The sequence below is a fragment of the Fusarium odoratissimum genome (assembly GCF_000260195.1).
Source record: "Fusarium odoratissimum NRRL 54006 unplaced genomic scaffold supercont1.51, whole genome shotgun sequence".
Lineage (NCBI taxonomy): Eukaryota > Fungi > Ascomycota > Sordariomycetes > Hypocreales > Nectriaceae > Fusarium > Fusarium odoratissimum.
The window spans coordinates 6,971-26,793 of NW_022158731.1; the positions used below are offsets into that span (position 1 = coordinate 6,971).

The window sequence follows — 19,823 nt, forward strand, 5'->3', positions numbered from 1 at the left end:
AAGGCCATTAAGCTTTTTAACTTTTCTATAAAGGCTTAAATAGTAAGACCCCTATAGCAGGCTATTATTATAGAATTTAAATTATATAAGGTTTATCTATCTTAATAGTATAATTACTGCCTTAACCAGGCAGTATTAATGCCAGCTATAGGTCTACTCTTAGCAGCTAGGTTACCCTTCTTCCTTTATCCTACCTAAAGGACTAAGATACTGCAGGTCAGCTTCTAGTATAATAGGGAAAGAGAGGAGTCACAGGCCTGCTCTTTAATTAACCTTTATAACATACCGCGCCTAGTCTATCTATTACACTTCTACTTAAAGGTTAGTTAGGCCCTGACTAAGTAAGCAATTAAGCATAAACTTATAAGTAAGTTTCCTAACCTGGCTTCTAACCCTTCTTACTAATAATATAATAGTTATACTGCCTTAATGCCTATTATATAAAATAGCCTATAGCTATATAATTATACCTACTATATAACTAGCTATAACCTTAATCTAGCTATTAGGCCTGCCTTAAATATAGCTAATAAAGAAGAACTTAAAGAGATTTATATAATAATAGCTACTATTAGGAAGAACTTCTTATTAAGATATAAATCTAACCTTATTAAGATAGCTATTTTTAATTATAGCCTAATCTAGCTAATTAGTTATATAAATTAGAGGCATTATATTAGTTTAATTAATCTAAACTAGGTTAATTCTAAGCTATTAGGTCTTAAGGATCTAAAAAGGGGCCTAAGGAAAGGTTATTATCTTCGGTTAGATTAGGCAGCCTTCCTTACTGCCTTTATAGGTAACTTAGTTATATATAAATAGTAGCTCTTTAATATATCTAAAAGGGTTATTATTATCAAGGGGGAGCTGCTCCTGAATTAGTAAGGGGAGTCTATATATAGAGTTAGATAAACATAGGGTAAAGGCAGGGTTTTATAGAAAGTTAAAGGAATTAGGTTAACTTTTATATAAGTTAGTTAGTAAAAGTTAAATTAACCTAAAGTTATAACTAGCCTCTATTAATTAAATATATATAGTAAGGCATATAACTAATTAACCTTATATATAAGAATAAATAAAGTAAAGTTAGTAAAAAGTCAGTGGTTTAAACTAGGGATAATAAGCTTATAAAGGCATAATATAAGCCCTAAGATAATAAAAAAGATATAATATTTATAAAACTAATTATATTATTAAATAATTACTATAAGTAAGATAATTAGCTTTAATAGGAAACTTAATAAGTTAAGAGAAAGAGGAGGCTTAATAGCTTTATTAAAGCCTTAGATTAATACCTTTATTTTAAGTATATTAATTTAATTTAAGTTAAGTAAGTTTATAGATAATTTTATTTTAAGTAATTAAGTTAGACCCCTAAACTTGACTTACTTGAATTGAAGTCAGCGCTGACGCCGGCAGATGCAGTCGCGAGAATGGTATTTTGCTGAACTCGGAGATCGATAATAAGATCAAAAACCGGAACCTGAAGCCAGAGCTCTATAAAGAGGAAGCTATCAAGACCGTCACCTGGGGCAAGCAATGGGTTTCTTTTGATGATGAAGACACGCTTAAGATGAAGGTTGACCGCGCCGGAGAGCGATGTCTGGGCGGTGTCATGGTTTGGGCGATCAGCCATGATACAAGAGATGCCAAGTACAACAAGGCATTGGCCAAAGTACTCGGTCGCAAAGTGATAAGCGGCTCATTGGACGATGACGAGAAGGCGGCCGACTTCGTGAAGAAGCCTTACGAGCAGTGCCGGTGGACGAACTGCAAGGAGCCATGTCCTAAAGGCTGGGTACATGTCGGCCGTAGTGACCCGGGGGCTCGGAAAAACGAGCTGATGTATGATGAGACAGCCTGCGGCGGTGATGGCATTCATTCTTTCTGCTGTCCTCCTAATTACGACATCCCAATATGTGGCTGGTGGGGACATTTCAATGGCAAGTGTGAGAAGGAATCATCTTGCCCAAGCGGGATGGTCGAGATTGGTACAAACTCGATGAAATGCGAGAAGCCACCACGCGTACAGACTGCTTGCTGCAAGCCCGACACTGTGAGCATGCGGGTCTACGATACTTGTCGATGGGGAGCGTACCCAGAGTGCAACACCAGCCCCGAATGCCCCGGCGACTACTACAACTGGCCCATGGCCTCATCTGGGTCAGGCTCCGGTGCATTGAGGTGCAATGATCTCAAGAACGACCTCGGTACTCCGATCATTGGCGTACAGATGCGCAACTACTGCTGCAACACCAAGCCTGGCCTTCGTTTCATTGACTGTCAAGTCCGTCGTGACTTTGGTCCAGCACCAGACGGAGAAGACCTTGCAGGCTACTGTCGTAGTGGATGCCCAAGCGACCGTGTGAGAGTGGCCCTTGACACTGCCTTTCACACCTGTACCTCCAAGCTAGAAGGAGGCCAGGTTACCTGTTGCAAGACAGACTACTACGATGAGGTACTCGTTCCCAATGAGAAGATCACGGCGTACAAGGAAGCCATGGCCGACTGGCTTGAGAACGAGACATGTCCAAACCCGTCCAAGGTATTGGGCAAGCGATCTACAACAGACTTGGTCGTGCGGGAGGACGACATTGATGATATTTCGTCTTACTTACTACTCCGAAACATTCTGAGTGAGACAGGAAGCCCAGTGATGTTAGCTCAAGAGGTGAATATCTGGAATAGTGCAGTTCGAGCTCGGTACGAGTTTCTACAGATCACCTACATCAGTAGCTACATCAGAGACAACTGGCGCTTGGATTGGCAAGGCCCTTCTCAGATGGCGATCGATATCCTGTGCGAACCTCTTTATTGGGCTCTAAGGATTAAGGCCTTCCTGACTGGCGACGAAGACGCTGTTGCAAGCATTGGGAACTGTACATATGCCTATTGCGACGAAAAGGGTTACTGCGAGAACTTGAGCGATGCTGTGGAGAGCGCTGATCTCAAACGTCGTCACGCACACCTGGATTATCATTTCAGCCACTTCACCCACTCCCATCATCACCACAGCCGCCACATTCTTGAAGCTCGAGCGCGTGAAGATATCGAGATCAAGGATCCCGACGACCCAACGGAACGACATAGATACCGGCTCGAGGTTCCTTCCGTAAGTCAACTCTGTCTAGCTACGCAACTCTTAGCTGCCAGCTAACCTAGAGAAGAACCCGTCGGTAGACGTAATCGCAAAGAAAAATCCCAAGAACCCGCTGCTTGATCAAGTAGTCGAGATCACACATCCCGATCTATGCAAGGCTTCCCTGGTCATGTTGACCGCATACCGCGACCCACGTATTGTGGCATTAGAGGGTACGTGTCATGGGACCTCCCATTAACCAGTCAGGTTTAGTTTATTTCTAATATTTGGCTTAGTGGAGCATGTGCTTGACAAGCATATACTCAAGGACTTCATGAGGGATTCAGTGACTGGAAAGTAAGCATTGCCTAGCAACCTCTTTGGGTATCTGAAAATCTTGCTAACAAAGATTACTAGACTTCAATCGGGCGCAACATCGAAATATGGACCGATTCCTGTTGCGTTTTGGGATAGAATGGATGATATGAACCTGGAACTGGAACGTGGAGTTCCAGCTCTTCCGGGAGGTAGAACCGGAGACCTGGGGTTTGTGATGAATCGCGCTTTTGAGTGTTTGGGTAGCGCAGAGAACGACCAAATTTTCATGATTGTTCAGAAGGATATCAACGATGCTAAAAACAACGTAAGTCCTTTATTTGTCTCGGAGATTTCTTCTTTCTCTACTCTTTGCATTTCTTTTATAATCGATTTGTGTTCGAGGCATTATCTAGAAGACGCACCGAGTGTATGCTAACATATGCAGGTAATGCAATTACATAGAACCATCGCTAAGCGCTATTTGCCGTTCTTACTTGCCACAGCTGGCAAAACAAAGGAAGAAATAGAAGACGACAGGAGTAAGGTACTTTCCCGCATCCGTGCAGGCTTCAGCGTGTTTCGATATATGCAGAAGGAAGAAACCAAGGATAAGTTAAACAAAATCGTCAAGGATATCCGAGTGCAGTTCAAGTTTGCCGAGTCAGTCTACAACAAGAAGTATCCCAACGAAAAGGTACAGCTCGCCGATTATTGGATAGAGTGGATCACGGATTACTATGCGCTTGTGTCGAAGAAGTTCAGGGAAAACATGTTGGCAATGGCGACGGAAGTGCGAGAAGAGGTAAAGGGCATCAAGGATGATTGGGCTAAGAATATGCGCGGGTATATGCAGGCCTTTGAGAAACAAGCAAAGAATGAGGCGTTGACACTTATAGACACTAGCGGCTTTTCGAAGGACGATGACACAGAGATGGGAGGGACCTAATTTGTCTACAGATACTGGAATATACATAGCTGCTAGAATCTTTGTATTTTCCCTAGAATCCACCATTCCATCTTTGTCCTGTGTAGTGAAAAAGCAATGGACGAACTTCGGAAAAACATCCTGTGGCTTCGAGAGATACAATCCCCAGGCCACACATAAGTATCCAGATCTTTCTCGGGCCCCATGAAGCCAAGAGCTGACTTGGTATTTCCACTCCTGCTGAGAAATATCCATAGATCTAAAAGATAGCTTGTCGGTATCCTCATCCAACCCCACCCCAAAAATCCCTCATACCATCCCAAAGACACCGCCTTGACGATGGATTCCCCGCTTGCCACATCATTCAGGACAGACTCATCAGCGACCAGAATAAAGTTCCAGAGGCGATCGGCCATGGCACGTTTGCCTTCAAGACCCTCGCGCTGGAACAGTTCTCTGACGCCTCTGACATCGAGTCCATCCAGCAGTGACGCATCCTCGCGTGTATCAAGGTGGAAAAGATCCTTGAGTAGCTGGACGTCTCTCTGATCGACATCATCTTGATCCTCAAAGCATCCAAATGCTAGCCTGGTTTGCTGCATCAGGGAATTCAAAAGGACATTCCAATACCTATCGGATTCAGGGCCATAGTACGTGCGGCAGATCGTGTATCCCCATTGACAATAGTATTGGAGGTTGTCAGGATGGTGCCTGCTTTTGTGTTGTCGCTTGACACCTCGTGGGGGCGACCAAACATGGTCAATCAGTTCTTCGATTGGGGGATACATATTGCGGTCGAAAAAAGTGAATATGGCAATTGTGTTGGTCAAGATGAGTATGGGACTTGCGTGTCTTGTTGGCCCTTGTAAGAGTTTTGGAAGAACAAGATGGCTGATGAATTACCCGTGCGGGCCAGCTCATAATATCTGAACAATTACGGATCAGTGTTGATCCGCTTTTAACCCACTTCGGCAACTCCATTGACATTGGCGTTCTGGTTTCGGAGGTTTGTGAAGTTCTGTAAACGTTTGCTCTTGAACTTTTGTTGTGATTACCTTGGGCACACTACCTTATATGGTTTATTATTCATAGCCCCAACTAGACGTGACATGCCGCAGACGAGCATGACATGAATGCCAGATTATGAACAGATATCCAATGAGTACCACGCCGAAGATGCCAAGAGCAGTAATATAGGAAATAGACAGAACTGAACGGATGACAAAGACATTTAACAACATGGTTTCAAGGTGGTGTAATAGAATCTATATGTAAAGTGGTTTAGCTGGTGTTGCTTTCTATCTTTGCTTGAAAATGTTCTCTTTGCTATTATATATCGACAATCTAGACAAAGCTATCAAGGAATCTTACACGTTTTAACTGAAGATGGAGTTGTCCACCCCATTATCTCTGCTTTTATTTTATCTTGCTCTACCTGAGATGCAAACTACTGTTCTAGATTGAATCGCCCATTGACGGTGCTCCTCGACCCATTCCTCGACCTGTACAAGTCGGATACTAGGGGAACGATGGGGCTTCCACAGAGACTTGATTATTTCAGAAACTGTAGCCATGGCACTTAAGCATATAAAAGATTAGGGTTTAATATAATTTAAAGTAAGATTTGGAGTTCTTACAAAAGAATAGAGACGTGGCCTTTTATGATCATAGGCAACTCCTACCTACATCACGTGCATGGATATCCCCACTGTCAATCGCCAAGAAAAAGGACAAGAGAGTGATTATAATCTTGTAAATATATATAAGTATTAGTATCTCAGTACGAGTACCAGACCAAGCCAGTCCCGATGCTAACAAGCCTAAATAATATTCCTATCTACAATCCATATTTGTTTTTTATAAAAGAAGTAGTATGTGAAAAGGCATAGCTTTCGGACTATTAGATCTAGTGGATGAAGGGGCACTACGCAGATGTCCATAATCTGAACTTTGTTTCTCAATCCGAAAGGTAGAGAGAATTCATCTTGTCCTGCACTAACCCTGAAGCCTTACTATGTAGGATGTGCCTCGAGTGGCTACTCTGTATCAATCGGGCATTTACCTCCAGGAGGCCTCAGAACTGATGTCAGACGGAAACAGGGATAGCAACGGCCAATTTGTAATTAAGCTGATGTGCCGCCCAGTTTGTGGCAGGTTCATCCGCTCTATGCGTCTAAAGGTTGCTTTCGCCTCCGGTTTCGAAGAAAGAGCCTGTTTATGTCGTATGTCGATCTTGTGAACAAATTCTGGAATAGTTGGAACCAGATTTGCTTCAGCGACCCGAAGACGGGAAAGACTTGTCAAAGTAAGAGGGTCTCTTGGCATGATTCTTCAGACTCCTTCTTATTAATCCTCCCAGGTGTCATTGCCGCGTTTCCTAAATTCGACAATCTCTGAACTACCAAAATCAGACTTGTGTTCCTATTGCAATGTTGAGCAGTATGCCCTGATGCAAGCCGACTTATACACTGGATTGTATGATGAGGATGCGAAGGCCTCCTATGAGTTCATTGCAAAGGCTTGCGACCTCAACGTGGACAACTTCAACGCCACTGACAGCGCATTCAACGTTAAAACTCTGGCTGCACTACTATGTTTGTGTTGGGGTTTCTTTATGAGGGACAGTTGCAGTGTTTCAGGGCTGAGATTTGAGCGGATGGCTCTTTTTTGTTTTAGTGGAGAGGAGGGACGGACTCTGAAGTATGTACTTAGATAATGTCGCTTTACGCAGTAATTTCTGTTCAAGCTGTGACTCCTGACTAGGGCATAATATTTTCCTATTGGCCATGATTTTGCTTCTGCGGGTCCACTTCTTAGACCTAGAATGCCAACCCAGTTTTATGTATAAGTACCATCAATGAGCCCGCACATGTTGTGACCTCATCTAAACCCTTTCTCGATTTTTGAAAATCTACCTACAGTCATGCCTCTGCCGCCACTCCCCGACTACGAATCGTCCTATGAGGAATTCACTGTGGATCCAAACCATGAGTCCGAAACTCATGGATATGGACGCCCTTACGCGACGCCTATGTCGATGATTAATCAGGATGGTTCCATTCTATATGAAACTGAAGACTTTGGACTACTATATCAGATCGTTTGCTCGAACGATGCAAAGACCCTTGAGCAGTATCTCGCCGCTGCACCTTGGGTCATCCCAGAGGCATCTGCTGTTTTGATAGGGAAGCATGGCATTGATGACAATGAGGATTGCTTTCTGAATGCAGCCCAGAGTGGATGTCTCGATGTGCTCAAAATGCTTCTAACCCACTTTATGCAAGACGAGGATCTCGAGGCGCAGGCCAGATTCAAGCAGCGCCGCTACAAGCTGCTAAACCGCGCCGCCAAATGGGGTCATATCGAGGTGGTGAAGTACTTACTCGACAATCAACCACTGTACGCCGACATCCATGCACGGGGCTCCTATGGCCACACTGCATTACTATGTGCTGCAGATCTCTACTGTACTCAGTTTCTCGTTCCTCCCGGTGGAGATAGAGCTAATGCCACCAAAAACGAAGCAGTGATGAATTTGCTGCTGGATCGGGGTGCATGCGCTTCTGATTTTCTTCCCTTCTGGAATGACAAGGGGAAGCCAAGCGCTACAGTCTTGAGTTTGGCTGTGCAGTGGGCAAGCCCAGAGTTAATTAAGAGGCTTATCGCTGGTGGCGCCGATCCCAATACCATGGTAATGCAAGGTCCTGGGGAGCTGAACTTTTGGAATCAGCATGATTCGTTTAACGAAGTACCTGCGCTGTTTAATGCCTGTACTCACGCCAACTTCAAAGTCGTTGAAACTCTGATTGATTGCAGAGGCACAGCCGTTGCTGTTGCCGACATATTGTCCTCTCGCGACGGTCGAGGAAGTATTCCTCTCCACTGGGCCACTCAAAGTGAACTGCCAGTGGAGATCGATGGCTTCCCTGATCTCAAGGAAATAGCCCAAAGCATCACAAGCACCATCGAACTACTCCTCAGTCTCGATCCCACGGCAATCAACGTTCAGGACAATGACGGGAATACACCTTTGCACTACGCTACCCGGTCATTGAGCCGACATAACAAGCTGTACACAGCTGTCTTCGAGCTTTTATGCTACAGAAGGGGCGATGCTAGTGTACGCAATAACAATGGCGAAACCCCTATGCATACCTTGTTTCGTCTCCATGGAGACGACACTACAATCACCGACCAAGATCCCGTCGAGACAGCCGCTATATCAATCATGCTCGCCCACGGTGCAAGCCCCACGGATACTGATAATGCTGGAAACACGCCATTGCATCTTGCGGCCTTCAACCTCCATTGGACCGAAGCCTTATCGTATCTCCTTGAGCGTGGTGCTGATCCTGCTCAAGAGAATCTGGAAAAAGAGACTGCATCTCACAGAGCTGCTTGCGGTAGTTACAAAGGGCGTGATATTCTTACTAGATCCGAGGAGAGAATCAGAGCTCAGGAAGATATGCTGGCAGTCCTGGTGAAAGCTGGAAGAGAAGGGTTGATGGATCGGGGAGATGCGGAGGGGAAAACTCCGCGACAGATTTGCAAGACCACGAGAGATGGGTGGGTAACGAAGGATATACGTTGAGTCAAGAGCACGTGTCAAGGTTTGCTGCCACGATTACGAGACAGACTTGAATGGGGGTCGTATTTAGTTGCAAAGGTTTTGGCTGTGTTGACATGATGAGATCAGGCATTGTGTAGATTCGTTATGTATTCTCGTGTCAAAACTGAGTGATTGTTCTTTTGCCTTGACGAAAGTCTTTCTGGTTGGTTCTTCGACCTTCCTTACCACATCTCATCCTCTTGGTTCCTGTAGTAACCCCACTTCCGAATTTCCGAACAGCTTCCAGTACAGAGAAGTGCCAAATCCCCAGGCCAGACACTGTCCGCAAGATCTTCTTCAGATCCTCGGAAGCTAATACAGAACTCAGTCCGGTATTTATTCCACATCAGAAATGTCCACAACTCCAACAGATAGCCCGTCGGGATCCTCGCCCATCCCCATCCCGAGTGACCATCAAACCACGACAATGAGATAGCCTTAACAACGAATTCACCTTTTTCTGTATCTTTCAAAACAGCTTCATCAGCGAGCAAAACATAATTGAACAGATAATCTGCCATAGCTCGACTCTCGTGGGGCCTTGTGCTCACGCGGTACTTGGAGTTGACTTTCTCTACAACTTCAGTCTCTTTGAGCTTTTCGGCGTTGCAGAATTCCCTAAGACCTCGAACATCGAGACCATCCAGCCGAGAGGGATTCTCCCGGACATCTAGATAAAATAATTCCTGAACTCGTCGCCTATCATCTTGGTCTGTTTCCTCGTCGTCCTCAAAGACTCCAAATGCCAGCTTAGTCTGATGCCTTAAAGAGTATAGAAGCGCTTGCCAATGCTTTTCAGACTCTTCACCGTAGTAGGTACGGTAAATGGTGAAACCCCATTTGCGGTAGTGGTGGGAATTGTCCGGGTTCTTCCTCCCTTCCGGTCCCAGCTTGGTCCCGCGCGGGATCTGCCAAATCTCACGCATCATGTCTTTGATAATGTCGGACATCTTGACAGAGCTTGATTATGAGGATACGCCAGGTGAAGGCTGTATTTTTTTTTTTTTTTTTTTTTTTTTTTGAAATGTTGTAGAATGATGAGCTGTGACGACCAGCTAATTAAGCCGACGTGATCTCGAGAATGGGTTCTTAAGAGACCTTGAATTGGCTAGGATGGTATGGCTGAAGCGAGAACAAAATCATGTTGGTTGACATGCTTTAGATAAGGGAAATCACGTTGAGATAGCATGGTCCTGTCCATCCGGAGTATAAATTCCCCGACATAGGCGAATGCGGAGTGGAACAAAACAGTAAGATATAGCGAAATCATCATTAGTCATAGACAAGCTACAATTCTGTCAAATTGTGCCTTTTACTGAAGTTGTAATGCATTTAAGGTTATATATATAAAACTAGACATAACTTAGGCAACTGCCATATTGCCACACAATTACTTAGCAGGTGGACTGTGCTTGCTTGTTATGTATTAGTTCCACTTTAAATACTTGCCGATGACTCATTCCCAATATCAAAAGAATTCTAAGTATTTAAAAGCTCAGTGTTTGTACATGAAAAGGTTCAACTTCTCTTCGATCACTTGAATACTTAACAATAATGCCGTCCGCTCTGCCCGAAGTTGAATCACCTTACCGCAATTTCGTTCGGGGTCCAAATGAGTGTCATAATGGCAAAGAGCCTCCTTACACACCAATCACTATGGTTGATCGTAATGGATTTATTCTGTGCGAAACAGATCAATTCGACCTCCTTCGTGCAATCATCTATCGGGATGATGTGACGACTCTTGAGCAGTATCTCGATATTGCGCCATGGGTTATCGAGGAAATAGAGGAGCTTCCTCTCTATTACTCCTTCTTCTACATAGCTGTATCATACGGAAGTCTTGGTGCACTCAAGACCCTCCTTTCCTACTACGTAAGAGTTATTGAACCAAACCAAACAATCACCTTTCGAAAACGCGGCTTCACCCTGCTCAACGAAGCTGCTAGGCGGGCCTATCTGGAGATAGTAGAATTTTTACTCGATAACCAGCCACTATACGCTGATATCCATGAGCGAGATTATACCGGCTGCACTGCTATTGCTGCTGCCTCAGATTTATATTCAACGAGATACACCGAGACGTTCAACTGGCAGCCTTCTGTTGACAAGAGCGAAGCTGTGATGAATCTGTTACTGGATTGGGGTGCCTTTCCTTCGGACGTGGTTGCACGGGTTCATGAAGACTCATCAGGGAAACCTGAAACCGTTCTGTCAATGACATCCGAGTGGGTAGGCGCTAAGATGATCGAGAGGCTCGTTAGCGGTGGCGCAGATGTCCATGCCGAGTTCACAAAACACTCGCTTCAACTACGACTGTACGACGAGCAAGACTATATCGTCGACAACGTCACTGCAATTCACATGGCTTCTTTTCGCGGTAACTTCGTCGCTCTTGAGACTCTACTCGGTCATCATGGGGACACAGTCAGTGCCCTGGAAATGGTGTCCTCTTGTGACAGTCGAGGGAGTACCCCTCTTCACTGGGCTGCACGGAATAACCTGTATAACCCCAACTTACACGAAAGTGCACAGAATATCAAAACAACTATCCATCTTATTTTGGACATAGACCCTGCGATAGTCAATGTCCAAGATCTTGAGGGGAACACGGCCTTGCATTACGCCGCTCGATATTTCGGTGAAAATGGGGAAGTCTTCAGGCCAATTTTTCAAAGCCTTTGCGACAAGGGCGCAGATTCAAGTATACACAACAACCGCGGAGAAACACCGCTACACTATATGTTCTCCAGTGATGGTACAGATGAGACAATTGACAAACAAACCTTATCTCTCCTCCTTGCTCATGGCGCAAAGGTTAACGATATTGATCATGCTGGAAATACCCCTCTACATATTACAGCTCGAAGACTGGATTATCATAACATAATATCTTTTCTCATTAAAGAGGGCGCTGATGCTACCATTGGTAATTCGACAAATGAGACACCTGTCCATGTAGCCGCTTCCGGCGATGTATCCACCCCGGGTCTGGCGGAGAAAGTTGAGATACAAAATGCAGTCCTCACAACTCTAACAAACGCTGGAGGGATTGAACTGATGGACCTGCCCAACGCAGAGGGAAAGACACCAAAGCAAATTTGCAAAGCGCAGAGGGACAAGTGGAGGGAGGATGAGAAAAGGGAGCGCATGATAAATGGGCGCCGTGAACGAATTTTGGCAAGCACCGCGTCTTGCTCATCTATTTCCCCTGTCAATGTCGAACGCTGTCATAATTAGGACCTGGAAGATTGCGCTTTATCTTGGTAACTTAGTCGTTGGTGGAATGTTTCGCAGAAGTGGAAGTAGTGCTGTTAGTGTCTAAACTTAACTCTAGCTTCTCACTACAGGGTATGGAACCTACCTACCCCTCATCTTATCCCAATCACTCCCTTGCCTAGCAAGTGTAACATTGCAACAGAATGCGACTTCACTTCCTGGTAATTCTTGCTAGGGCTATAACTTTTGCGAGTGGTGAACTTCGGCCAGATTGCCACGCCACAACGACCTGTTATCCCTGTCATTGGCCCGCAAGTCCCAGACCAAGGTCCTGACAATGATCCAAAGGTTGAGGCAAGCCTGCTTTTCAGAAGCCTAAACTATGAACTAGAACCGGATTGCCTCCGTAACAAATCAACTTGGTGGTTTCGAACCTATGAAGGGCACTGTAATTGGCTGAAGCGAGGTGAATCGGGTGAAGGCTCTATTGGATCGGCCAGACCACGCGACTACCAACAATACACATACGCCGATGATATATCCAAGCCACGAGAAGGCCCAAACCCACGAGTCATTAGTAATGCGTTTTTCAAAAGGAAGAAGACGATTTACTATGGCCATACGGCTCTCCTTCTAGGGCTTATTGAAGTGAGAGTGTATCATCCGTGGATTCTCGATTCTTAGTGCTGACTTATTCAGTTCATCATGCATGACGTTACATATAGCCGAGACTCTATCGATGACTTTATTGAAGTCCCTATGCCAGAGGATGAGGAGGTATTTTCTATCAACACCACACTCAGAGTGCCAAGAACAGCCGCAATGCCCGGAACGAGCACGTCCAGAAGTAACCCTCGTGAAAACATCAATATGGCAACAACATGGCTCGACATATCGTCTTTATATGGCAGCACTACTGATATAGCACACCGACTTCGATCAAAAGTTGATGGCAAACTTCTCACGCAAGAGGTCCAGTCCCCTGGCACCAGGGCAAAAGCCTCTTACCTTCCCTTCAACACCATGGGTGTACCGACCAATACGCGGCCTGGTGTAGAGCCAGAGGGACTGTTTGCCGGAGGCGATCCTCGTACCAATGAAGACTGGCTACTTCTTGGTATCCACACATTACTAATTCGTGAGCATAACAGGCTCTGTGACATTCTCAAGAAGCAGAAGCCGGGCTGGGACGATGAGCAGCTTTATCAGACCGTGCGACTCGTCATGTCTGCGAAACATGGATTGATCGCCAACGCATACCAAAATGGCCTATTGGACGGAGAAGATACCATGGCCAAGAGATGACGGATTTCCTCTTTACCGTCAGATGTTTGGTGAGAACGCATTGGAGATAAACCCTGGCAACACGTATCCTTGGCCGCTTGTCACCAAAAATGGAAAGCCAATAACGGTCTCTGCAGTGATGGCTGTCGTCTATCGCTTTCACGAGTTTATCATTCCGAGCTTCCCAATCAAGGATCAGAACAATGAGACATTATGGGAGCAAAACTTGTTTGAGACGAGCTTTAATAGTACTGGGTTTCTCAATGTCGGGCTGGAAAGAATTCTTGCTGGGGCTCTTTCGTCGCACATTCCCGACTTCAAGTCTGGGGTAGACGAGAGTTTCAGAAGCGCTGGAATCTACCGTGGGCGTCCCTTTGACATTGTTGTCTCAAGTATTGTGCATGAACGAGAGCAAGGGTTGCCGACATTCAACCAATATTTTCACTAGGACAACGCTTAGGATCCAGAAGTTGTTGTCCCAATTTGAGATACTTGAGATAAGTTTTCGACTGACCCTGGAGTCATTGAAAATCTGAAGAAGCTCTACAAGCACCCTGACGATGTCGACCTCGTCGTGGGCTGTCAACCTCATCATCAGCCTGTTTGTTTATTCGGCATGGGAAACTCTGACCGTTTCTCTATCGGCTTTGCGATGATGCGTTGTCTTCTTGTGGACCGCCCGTGGGATTGCCATCCAAGTAACGCTCTGGAAGACCTGATATGGGAGCGAAAGGACGTACCCGGCTTTTACAACTTTAGGTTTTATAGCGAATTTTGGGTCAAGGAGCTGGATTTGCCAGCCCATGGTACGAATCTCCTGTGGCGTTTGATCACAGAAAACTCGGAGATCAATTGCGTTCAGAGATCGCCTTTGTTTCCACCTGACAAGGATACCAACCCGATTCACTGTTCAAAAGAAACAGGTAAAGTTTCATTATTGGGCTGTTCTGTTGAAATTTTTCCAAGTCGCCCTTTCGTTATTAAAACAAGGTCCTTGTAGCTTCATCGCTACAGTCATCATCACAGCGGGCAGCGGCATCCTAGCAATCATGCACTACCTGCGATGGAAGACTTCGGGGAGACGCAAAACCTGAACTAAAGCACTCTATTGTCTTGGGATAATCTTCTTATGCATATAAGTGCATGTAAGTAAAGCTGTCATAAGTCACGGAGGGAAGAGAGAAACACTAACGCCATTACTACTATATTGGTCGAACTTTGACTTCATGAAATACTTTAAATATGACCAAAGGAAATCTCACAAGTCATCCTAATCGAGGAATGTCCTAACGTGTTGTTTGTAACAGCGGTATGATATCAGATTGTCATACGAAACTTAAGTAAATTTCTTTGAAGGATTTCCTTCTTCTTGTTCTCCAATTCCTCCATGTCCCAGTTCACAGTGATGAACCTGCCGGAGAGCCAGTCCCGCCTCTCACGAGATAACCAGACCATAGTATCGGCGGCCAGCTCCAGTGTATCATTCAGATGAGAATGCATCGCCGGGGGCATGTTCAAAGCGAGCTCGGTCTTGATCCCACCTGGATGAATCGATATGGCCACTAATCCCTGCTCGTAATATTTCTTATCGATGAACTCAGTAAAACGGCAGAGAGCGAACTTGCTCGTCTGGTACGCTGATGCTCCGGGAACGATGATCTGAGCGCCGACACTACTGATATTGATGATAGCTTTGGCCGATGACTTGAGAAACAGCGCGATGAAATAGCGGGCGGACAGGTAAGTTCCTTCCATAGTGACCTCCCAAGTCCACCACTCCGACGGGTCAGACTCGGTGACGGGCTTCCACTCCTAAGGCATCCTGCATTGTTGATCAAGATGTCCAGGCTGCCGCCGGGTACTTCCTTGGCGGTCTCGGTGGCGGCTTTCACCGACTCCTCTGTCGTGATATCCGGTTTGATAGAATGAACGAGAGGCTGGGGCCGATTTGCCTTCTTGGCAGCATCTATGACAGTCGCTTCAATCTTGGTCATGTCAGAACGAGCAGCCAGGATGATTTTCGAGCAACATGCCATAGCGAAGCGAATTGCGGTAGCCTTCCAGATTTCCTTGGAGGCGCCGGAGATGAAGACTGATTTGCCGGTCAAGTCGGCTTTGGATGGATTAATGAAAGGATAAGTGTCGTTATGCGTAGAGACGTAGCTGGCCAGAGTAGGCGAGTTAGTCTCACGCAAAGAAGAATCGTGAGCTGACATGATGAGTCTGAAAATGCACTGTCAAAGTGGTACCATTGAGATTCGCGGAGGTACTAACAGGCGTTGGTTTACCGTAACTGACGGTTTAATTAAGAATTTAGTCTAGCACTGATCCTGTTCAAAAAGTAGAATTTGCATTTCAAATCAAAAAATAATAGTCTTATTATCATTAAACTGGTTCCAAATCTCTTGCAATGTGTGGAAATGTATATCTCTAAAGTACTCCTGCTTCTGCTTTTCTACCTCTCGTTCTGGACGTCTTGCAGCACCAGACGCGGAGTACATCTGCAATTGTGCAAAAGTGATATCGTCCGCTGAATTACCAGGCATAAGCGTGTCAATTACCTCGTTCAGGGTGCTGACTTGAACTGTAAACTTGGGACGCTCTCGCCTGATCGTATCCACGATTTCCCGCCATGTAAGTCTTTGACCCGACATGAAGGTGTATAGTGCCCAAATTGGCCCCTTCACCAATGCTACAAGCCCTTTTACCACATCTCGCGCGAGAGTGATATCGATAGAGTCTTGCAAGCTTCCGGGGACAGAGAATTTCTCATTATCAAAGTCAATTAATGGCCCCTCTCTCATATGTCGATTGTATCGGTTCGACACCGGGACAAAATAATCTGCGAAAAGTCCGATACAGACAATAGTCCACTCGACTTGGTCTTGCTGCTTCAAGGCCTGTCGGACACGTTCATTGATGTTTCGGAAGTAAGCTGGCTGATCGGGATAGTCGCGAGTGTTGCCTGCAAACTCGGATGGAATGAAACGTTTGCAAGACGCGCTTCGCCGGCAAGCAGCCAAGAGTTGGAGGTGTATATCGACGTAAGTCTGGGAAATGTCCACTATAGTGGAGATTAGGGCCTTGCAGCCTCTCAATGCCTCGTCAAGTGAGGTGCTTGAGTAATCGGTCATGAATTGTTGTACCCCTTCTTTTGCTAGGTGAGGCTTGTATGTGCGAGTAAGGATGACAAGGTCAAGCCCTGCCCTTAGAAATTTCTATGTGGGGCTGGTTCTGAGTCGCAACCATGTTGTGTCTCCGGAAAACAAGACACTAGCCATTCCCACGTCAAGGCGGACTCACTCTTCGGCTAACTTCACTCAAGATCTTCATGACCTTACTAAAGTCAATCGTCGTATGCGTATGGGTGTTGCATTGAATGCCTTGATACAAGTACGCGTCAATTTCAAGCACCGGTATTCGGGTAACCCAACCTTATGATAATAAGAAATACCTAGGCAGCAAGTAGTTCAAGGCCACAGACAACTAACTTTAGAACTGTACGTCTCACTCAGAGGTCTCTATTTAATTTACACAACCCGAGCTACGCGTCTGCGGCTATCGCCACAGTAATATTAGTTCGGTATTCGAAACCGGTCAACCTCAGGCTTCAATCTTACGATCCACCTTCTCGGCGCCTTTATTGACATCAACAAAGTACACGGAGCACAAATTCCGACGCTGATATTAAACCATGTGTTTCATATGGATCGGCATGGAAACCAGTATATCTGAGCATTCCAGTACTTCCCTGAGTACTGGAATCAAGGTCGGAATGAACCCGAGTACTAACCTGAATCTAGGCGCCTTATCTCATGTTCCCCACTATCCTTTTGGCGATATCTCGAATATGCCCAAATTACAATGGGCAGACCAAAAACAAGGTAAACAATTCATTATATGCCTAACCCGCCTTGTGCGTCCTGAAGAATTCAGATGCACTTCAACAGTACAGTATGTGCGAATAAATTCACAGTTTCTCATGGCATAAAAATAGCTTCAGGTAGAAGATGATACCAGCAACCCAGAAAGGAGTGTTAGACAAGCACTCTGCAGCATGCAATTCCAGGAACCGGGTACAAATATGAACTTGACAGTCAGAAGGCACATGGTTTCCTGTGACAAATGTAATCCATGCTAGCTTCGAGGGAAGTTTATATTAATGCATTGTTATTGGGACTAGTATTGAACTGGTATAGATCCGGGATAGATTGTTGGGGTCATTGCCCTAGCTCGCATCCCGTCTCAAAAAAGAAAGTCGTTCCCAAATCGATGCGGGGTAGATATACTAGAACACGCCTCAAGCTTTAGGATGGGCCTTGTTTTCGGGGCCTATGGATAGCCTCGAATTGGAGATATCTATAAATTCCAACGATAACTTCCTCTGTCTGATCAAATCGATCCTAACCCTTCTCAAACAAGATAACAGTGAAATCATTCACTTCTTTCATCAAACCGAAACGACCTACTTTTTCTACCCTTAGCCATTGATCAATCACGGCAATATGGCTCCCCCAGAGGCAGAAAAGCCAGTTGATCACACTCTCAACCGCCGCCCTTCCGTCAGCAAGGGTGAAAATACAGAGATCAGTAATGATGCTGCGAGACTAATGGGTAAGGTGGCCCCCAAATTATTAGCATTATCTGGATTTTTAACATTATCTCAGCAATGGGCTACCAGCCCCAGATGAGGAGAGACATCAGCACTCTTCAGCTGATTGGGGTGGCTTTCATGGTTACAGCATCCTGGCTTGGAGTATTGGGTGGTTTTACAACTGGAGTAGTGGTCGGAGGATCAGTTTGCCTCATCTATGGTCTGATCATTGTCGGTGTCTTTAGCACTTTTTTTGCTATCACCCTTGGAGAATTGGCGAGCGCTATGCCTACAGCTGGAGGCCAGTACTACTGGGTTTCCGTCCTTGCCCCCAAGAAGCTCTCTCGCCCCTCGGCCTTCTTTACCGGTCTCTGCAACCTGGCCGGCGGTGTCGTGGCCACTGCTGGCTCTAGTGTTTTGCTTGGCAACATGGTGTTGGCCGTGTTAAGCTCTATCAGCCGTCATTGTGACTCAGCCCTAGTCTCATTAGCTACCCCTATCTTTCGAGGCTTATCGTCAGTATGAGCGAGATCCATGCCTGGCAGAATTGGCTGATCGGCCTTGCGTTCAACTGGACCGCATGTTCAGTCAATATGAGCAAGAAGACCGTCGCCAGGACCCTGTCTGTAGGCATGTTCATCAGTATTGCCGTTGTTATCGGTCTCGTTATTTCCATCCCAGCCACCAGTCCCAAACATACCGACGCGAAGTTTATCTTCACAAGCAACGAGAATGTCAGTGGCTGGAGCTCGGATGTCATGGCCTTCCTTGTTGACCTGATCAACGCCAGCTATAGTTTTGGTATCATTGATACCGCAGTGCACTTGGCCGAAGACATTACCAACCCTGAGAATAAGGCTAATCTCTTAAGGTAAAAAAGGTAGTTTTTCTTATTATATTTATAGGCCCAAATTTAACTTAATATAAAAAATAACTTAAATATATAACTATTAAGGCTAAATAAGTATTTTATATCCCCCCTTTTATATAAAAGTAGTAAGCTAATTATAATTTAAATATTTATTAACTTGATAATTTAATTAATTAGTTTTATAAGATATTTAAAGAATTAATTATATAAGTTTTATAATAAGTATTATTTTTTTATTTCTTTATGGCCTTAAGGCTATTATGTAAGTAAATTAAAAGATATAATAAATAGTAAATATTAATTAATTTTATTAGTGCTAAATATTCTTATAAACTTTTTATATTATAACTTTTATTACCATGGTTACTATTATGCTGTAATGATCTAATATGGTCTAAAATTAAGACTAGCAATAAGGGGCAAATCTCCCCGGATCATCCAGAGAACGCTCAACACGTTGCATGCATTTTTCTTTTTGAAGACAAGACGCACCCTGGGCAGATCTTCGCCTGTTCACGCCAAAGAATAGTTGAAAGCCCGGCATCTAGACGGAGACATATACACATCTCGGACAATTCCCCACCTCCACCTCGATGTTGTGTAACCTCACGTCGGCTAAACGGGAAAATACCCACCACTGCCCAGCACCAATGTGCATAAACAAATAAAAATATTCAGCTGGTCAATACGGCGATTTTTATTTAAAGCCTGCCCAAGTAATACGTGGGTTAACTTACTCTGAGTTTGTTAATTCTTCACATTACATACTATTACCAAAATGGCTACTGTTAATCCTCTTGTTTTGCTTCCTGGCGTCGCACCATCTGTTTTTCATCAATTCATATCAGAAGTCACTGAAGTTACCACCGCTTACAATATTGTCATCATTTCCAAGCCTAGCTGGACAAGCAGGACTACCGCGAC

The 19,823-nt window shown here is 44.9% G+C and overlaps 9 protein-coding genes across 9 annotated transcripts; 5 read left to right on the plus strand and 4 right to left on the minus strand.

The window, feature by feature from the left end:
* Positions 1 to 1,573: 1,573 nt before the first annotated feature.
* Positions 1,574 to 4,343, plus strand: FOIG_15333 (uncharacterized protein; the record flags this gene model as incomplete). Its single annotated transcript, XM_031216688.1, has 5 exons — positions 1,574 to 3,112; positions 3,168 to 3,312; positions 3,376 to 3,436; positions 3,497 to 3,722; positions 3,843 to 4,343. The coding sequence occupies 5 exons, from the start codon at positions 1,574 to 1,576 to the stop codon at positions 4,341 to 4,343; spliced, it is 2,472 nt and encodes an 823-aa protein (XP_031053521.1).
* A 32-nt stretch (positions 4,344 to 4,375) lies between these two features.
* On the minus strand, positions 4,376 to 5,110 carry FOIG_15334 (uncharacterized protein; the record flags this gene model as incomplete). The annotated part of the gene is made up of 1 exon (XM_031216689.1): positions 4,376 to 5,110. One exon carries the CDS (start codon positions 5,108 to 5,110, stop codon positions 4,376 to 4,378), a length of 735 nt encoding a protein of 244 aa, XP_031053522.1.
* Positions 5,111 to 7,245: 2,135 nt separating this feature from the next.
* Positions 7,246 to 8,913, plus strand: FOIG_15335 (uncharacterized protein; the record flags this gene model as incomplete). Its single annotated transcript, XM_031216690.1, has 1 exon — positions 7,246 to 8,913. The coding sequence occupies one exon, from the start codon at positions 7,246 to 7,248 to the stop codon at positions 8,911 to 8,913; it is 1,668 nt and encodes a 555-aa protein (XP_031053523.1).
* Positions 8,914 to 9,020: 107 nt separating this feature from the next.
* On the minus strand, positions 9,021 to 9,943 carry FOIG_15336 (uncharacterized protein). Its single transcript, XM_031216691.1, has one exon. The coding sequence runs from the start codon at positions 9,879 to 9,881 to the stop codon at positions 9,114 to 9,116; it is 768 nt and encodes a 255-aa protein (XP_031053524.1). The 5' UTR covers positions 9,882 to 9,943; the 3' UTR covers positions 9,021 to 9,113.
* Positions 9,944 to 10,485: 542 nt separating this feature from the next.
* On the plus strand, positions 10,486 to 12,323 carry FOIG_15337 (uncharacterized protein; the record flags this gene model as incomplete). The annotated part of the gene is made up of 1 exon (XM_031216692.1): positions 10,486 to 12,323. One exon carries the CDS (start codon positions 10,486 to 10,488, stop codon positions 12,169 to 12,171), a length of 1,686 nt encoding a protein of 561 aa, XP_031053525.1. The 3' UTR covers positions 12,172 to 12,323.
* A 532-nt stretch (positions 12,324 to 12,855) lies between these two features.
* On the plus strand, positions 12,856 to 13,537 carry FOIG_15338 (uncharacterized protein; the record flags this gene model as incomplete). The annotated part of the gene is made up of 1 exon (XM_031216693.1): positions 12,856 to 13,537. One exon carries the CDS (start codon positions 12,856 to 12,858, stop codon positions 13,453 to 13,455), a length of 600 nt encoding a protein of 199 aa, XP_031053526.1. The 3' UTR covers positions 13,456 to 13,537.
* A 1,214-nt stretch (positions 13,538 to 14,751) lies between these two features.
* Positions 14,752 to 15,650, minus strand: FOIG_15339 (uncharacterized protein; the record flags this gene model as incomplete). The annotated part of the gene is made up of 2 exons (XM_031216694.1): positions 14,752 to 15,246; positions 15,297 to 15,650. 2 exons carry the CDS (start codon positions 15,648 to 15,650, stop codon positions 14,752 to 14,754), a joined length of 849 nt encoding a protein of 282 aa, XP_031053527.1.
* Positions 15,651 to 15,794: 144 nt separating this feature from the next.
* On the minus strand, positions 15,795 to 16,568 carry FOIG_15340 (uncharacterized protein; the record flags this gene model as incomplete). The annotated part of the gene is made up of 1 exon (XM_031216695.1): positions 15,795 to 16,568. One exon carries the CDS (start codon positions 16,566 to 16,568, stop codon positions 15,795 to 15,797), a length of 774 nt encoding a protein of 257 aa, XP_031053528.1.
* A 1,371-nt stretch (positions 16,569 to 17,939) lies between these two features.
* On the plus strand, positions 17,940 to 18,903 carry FOIG_15341 (uncharacterized protein; the record flags this gene model as incomplete). Its single annotated transcript, XM_031216696.1, has 3 exons — positions 17,940 to 18,048; positions 18,102 to 18,462; positions 18,519 to 18,903. The coding sequence occupies 3 exons, from the start codon at positions 17,940 to 17,942 to the stop codon at positions 18,901 to 18,903; spliced, it is 855 nt and encodes a 284-aa protein (XP_031053529.1).
* Between the last annotated feature and the right edge of the window lie 920 nt (positions 18,904 to 19,823).

Excerpts from the sequence above, each read along its gene's own strand:
- FOIG_15336 (XM_031216691.1), bottom strand. The coding sequence starts at position 9,881 with ATGTCCGACATTATCAAAGACATGATGCGTGAGATTTGGCAGATCCCG.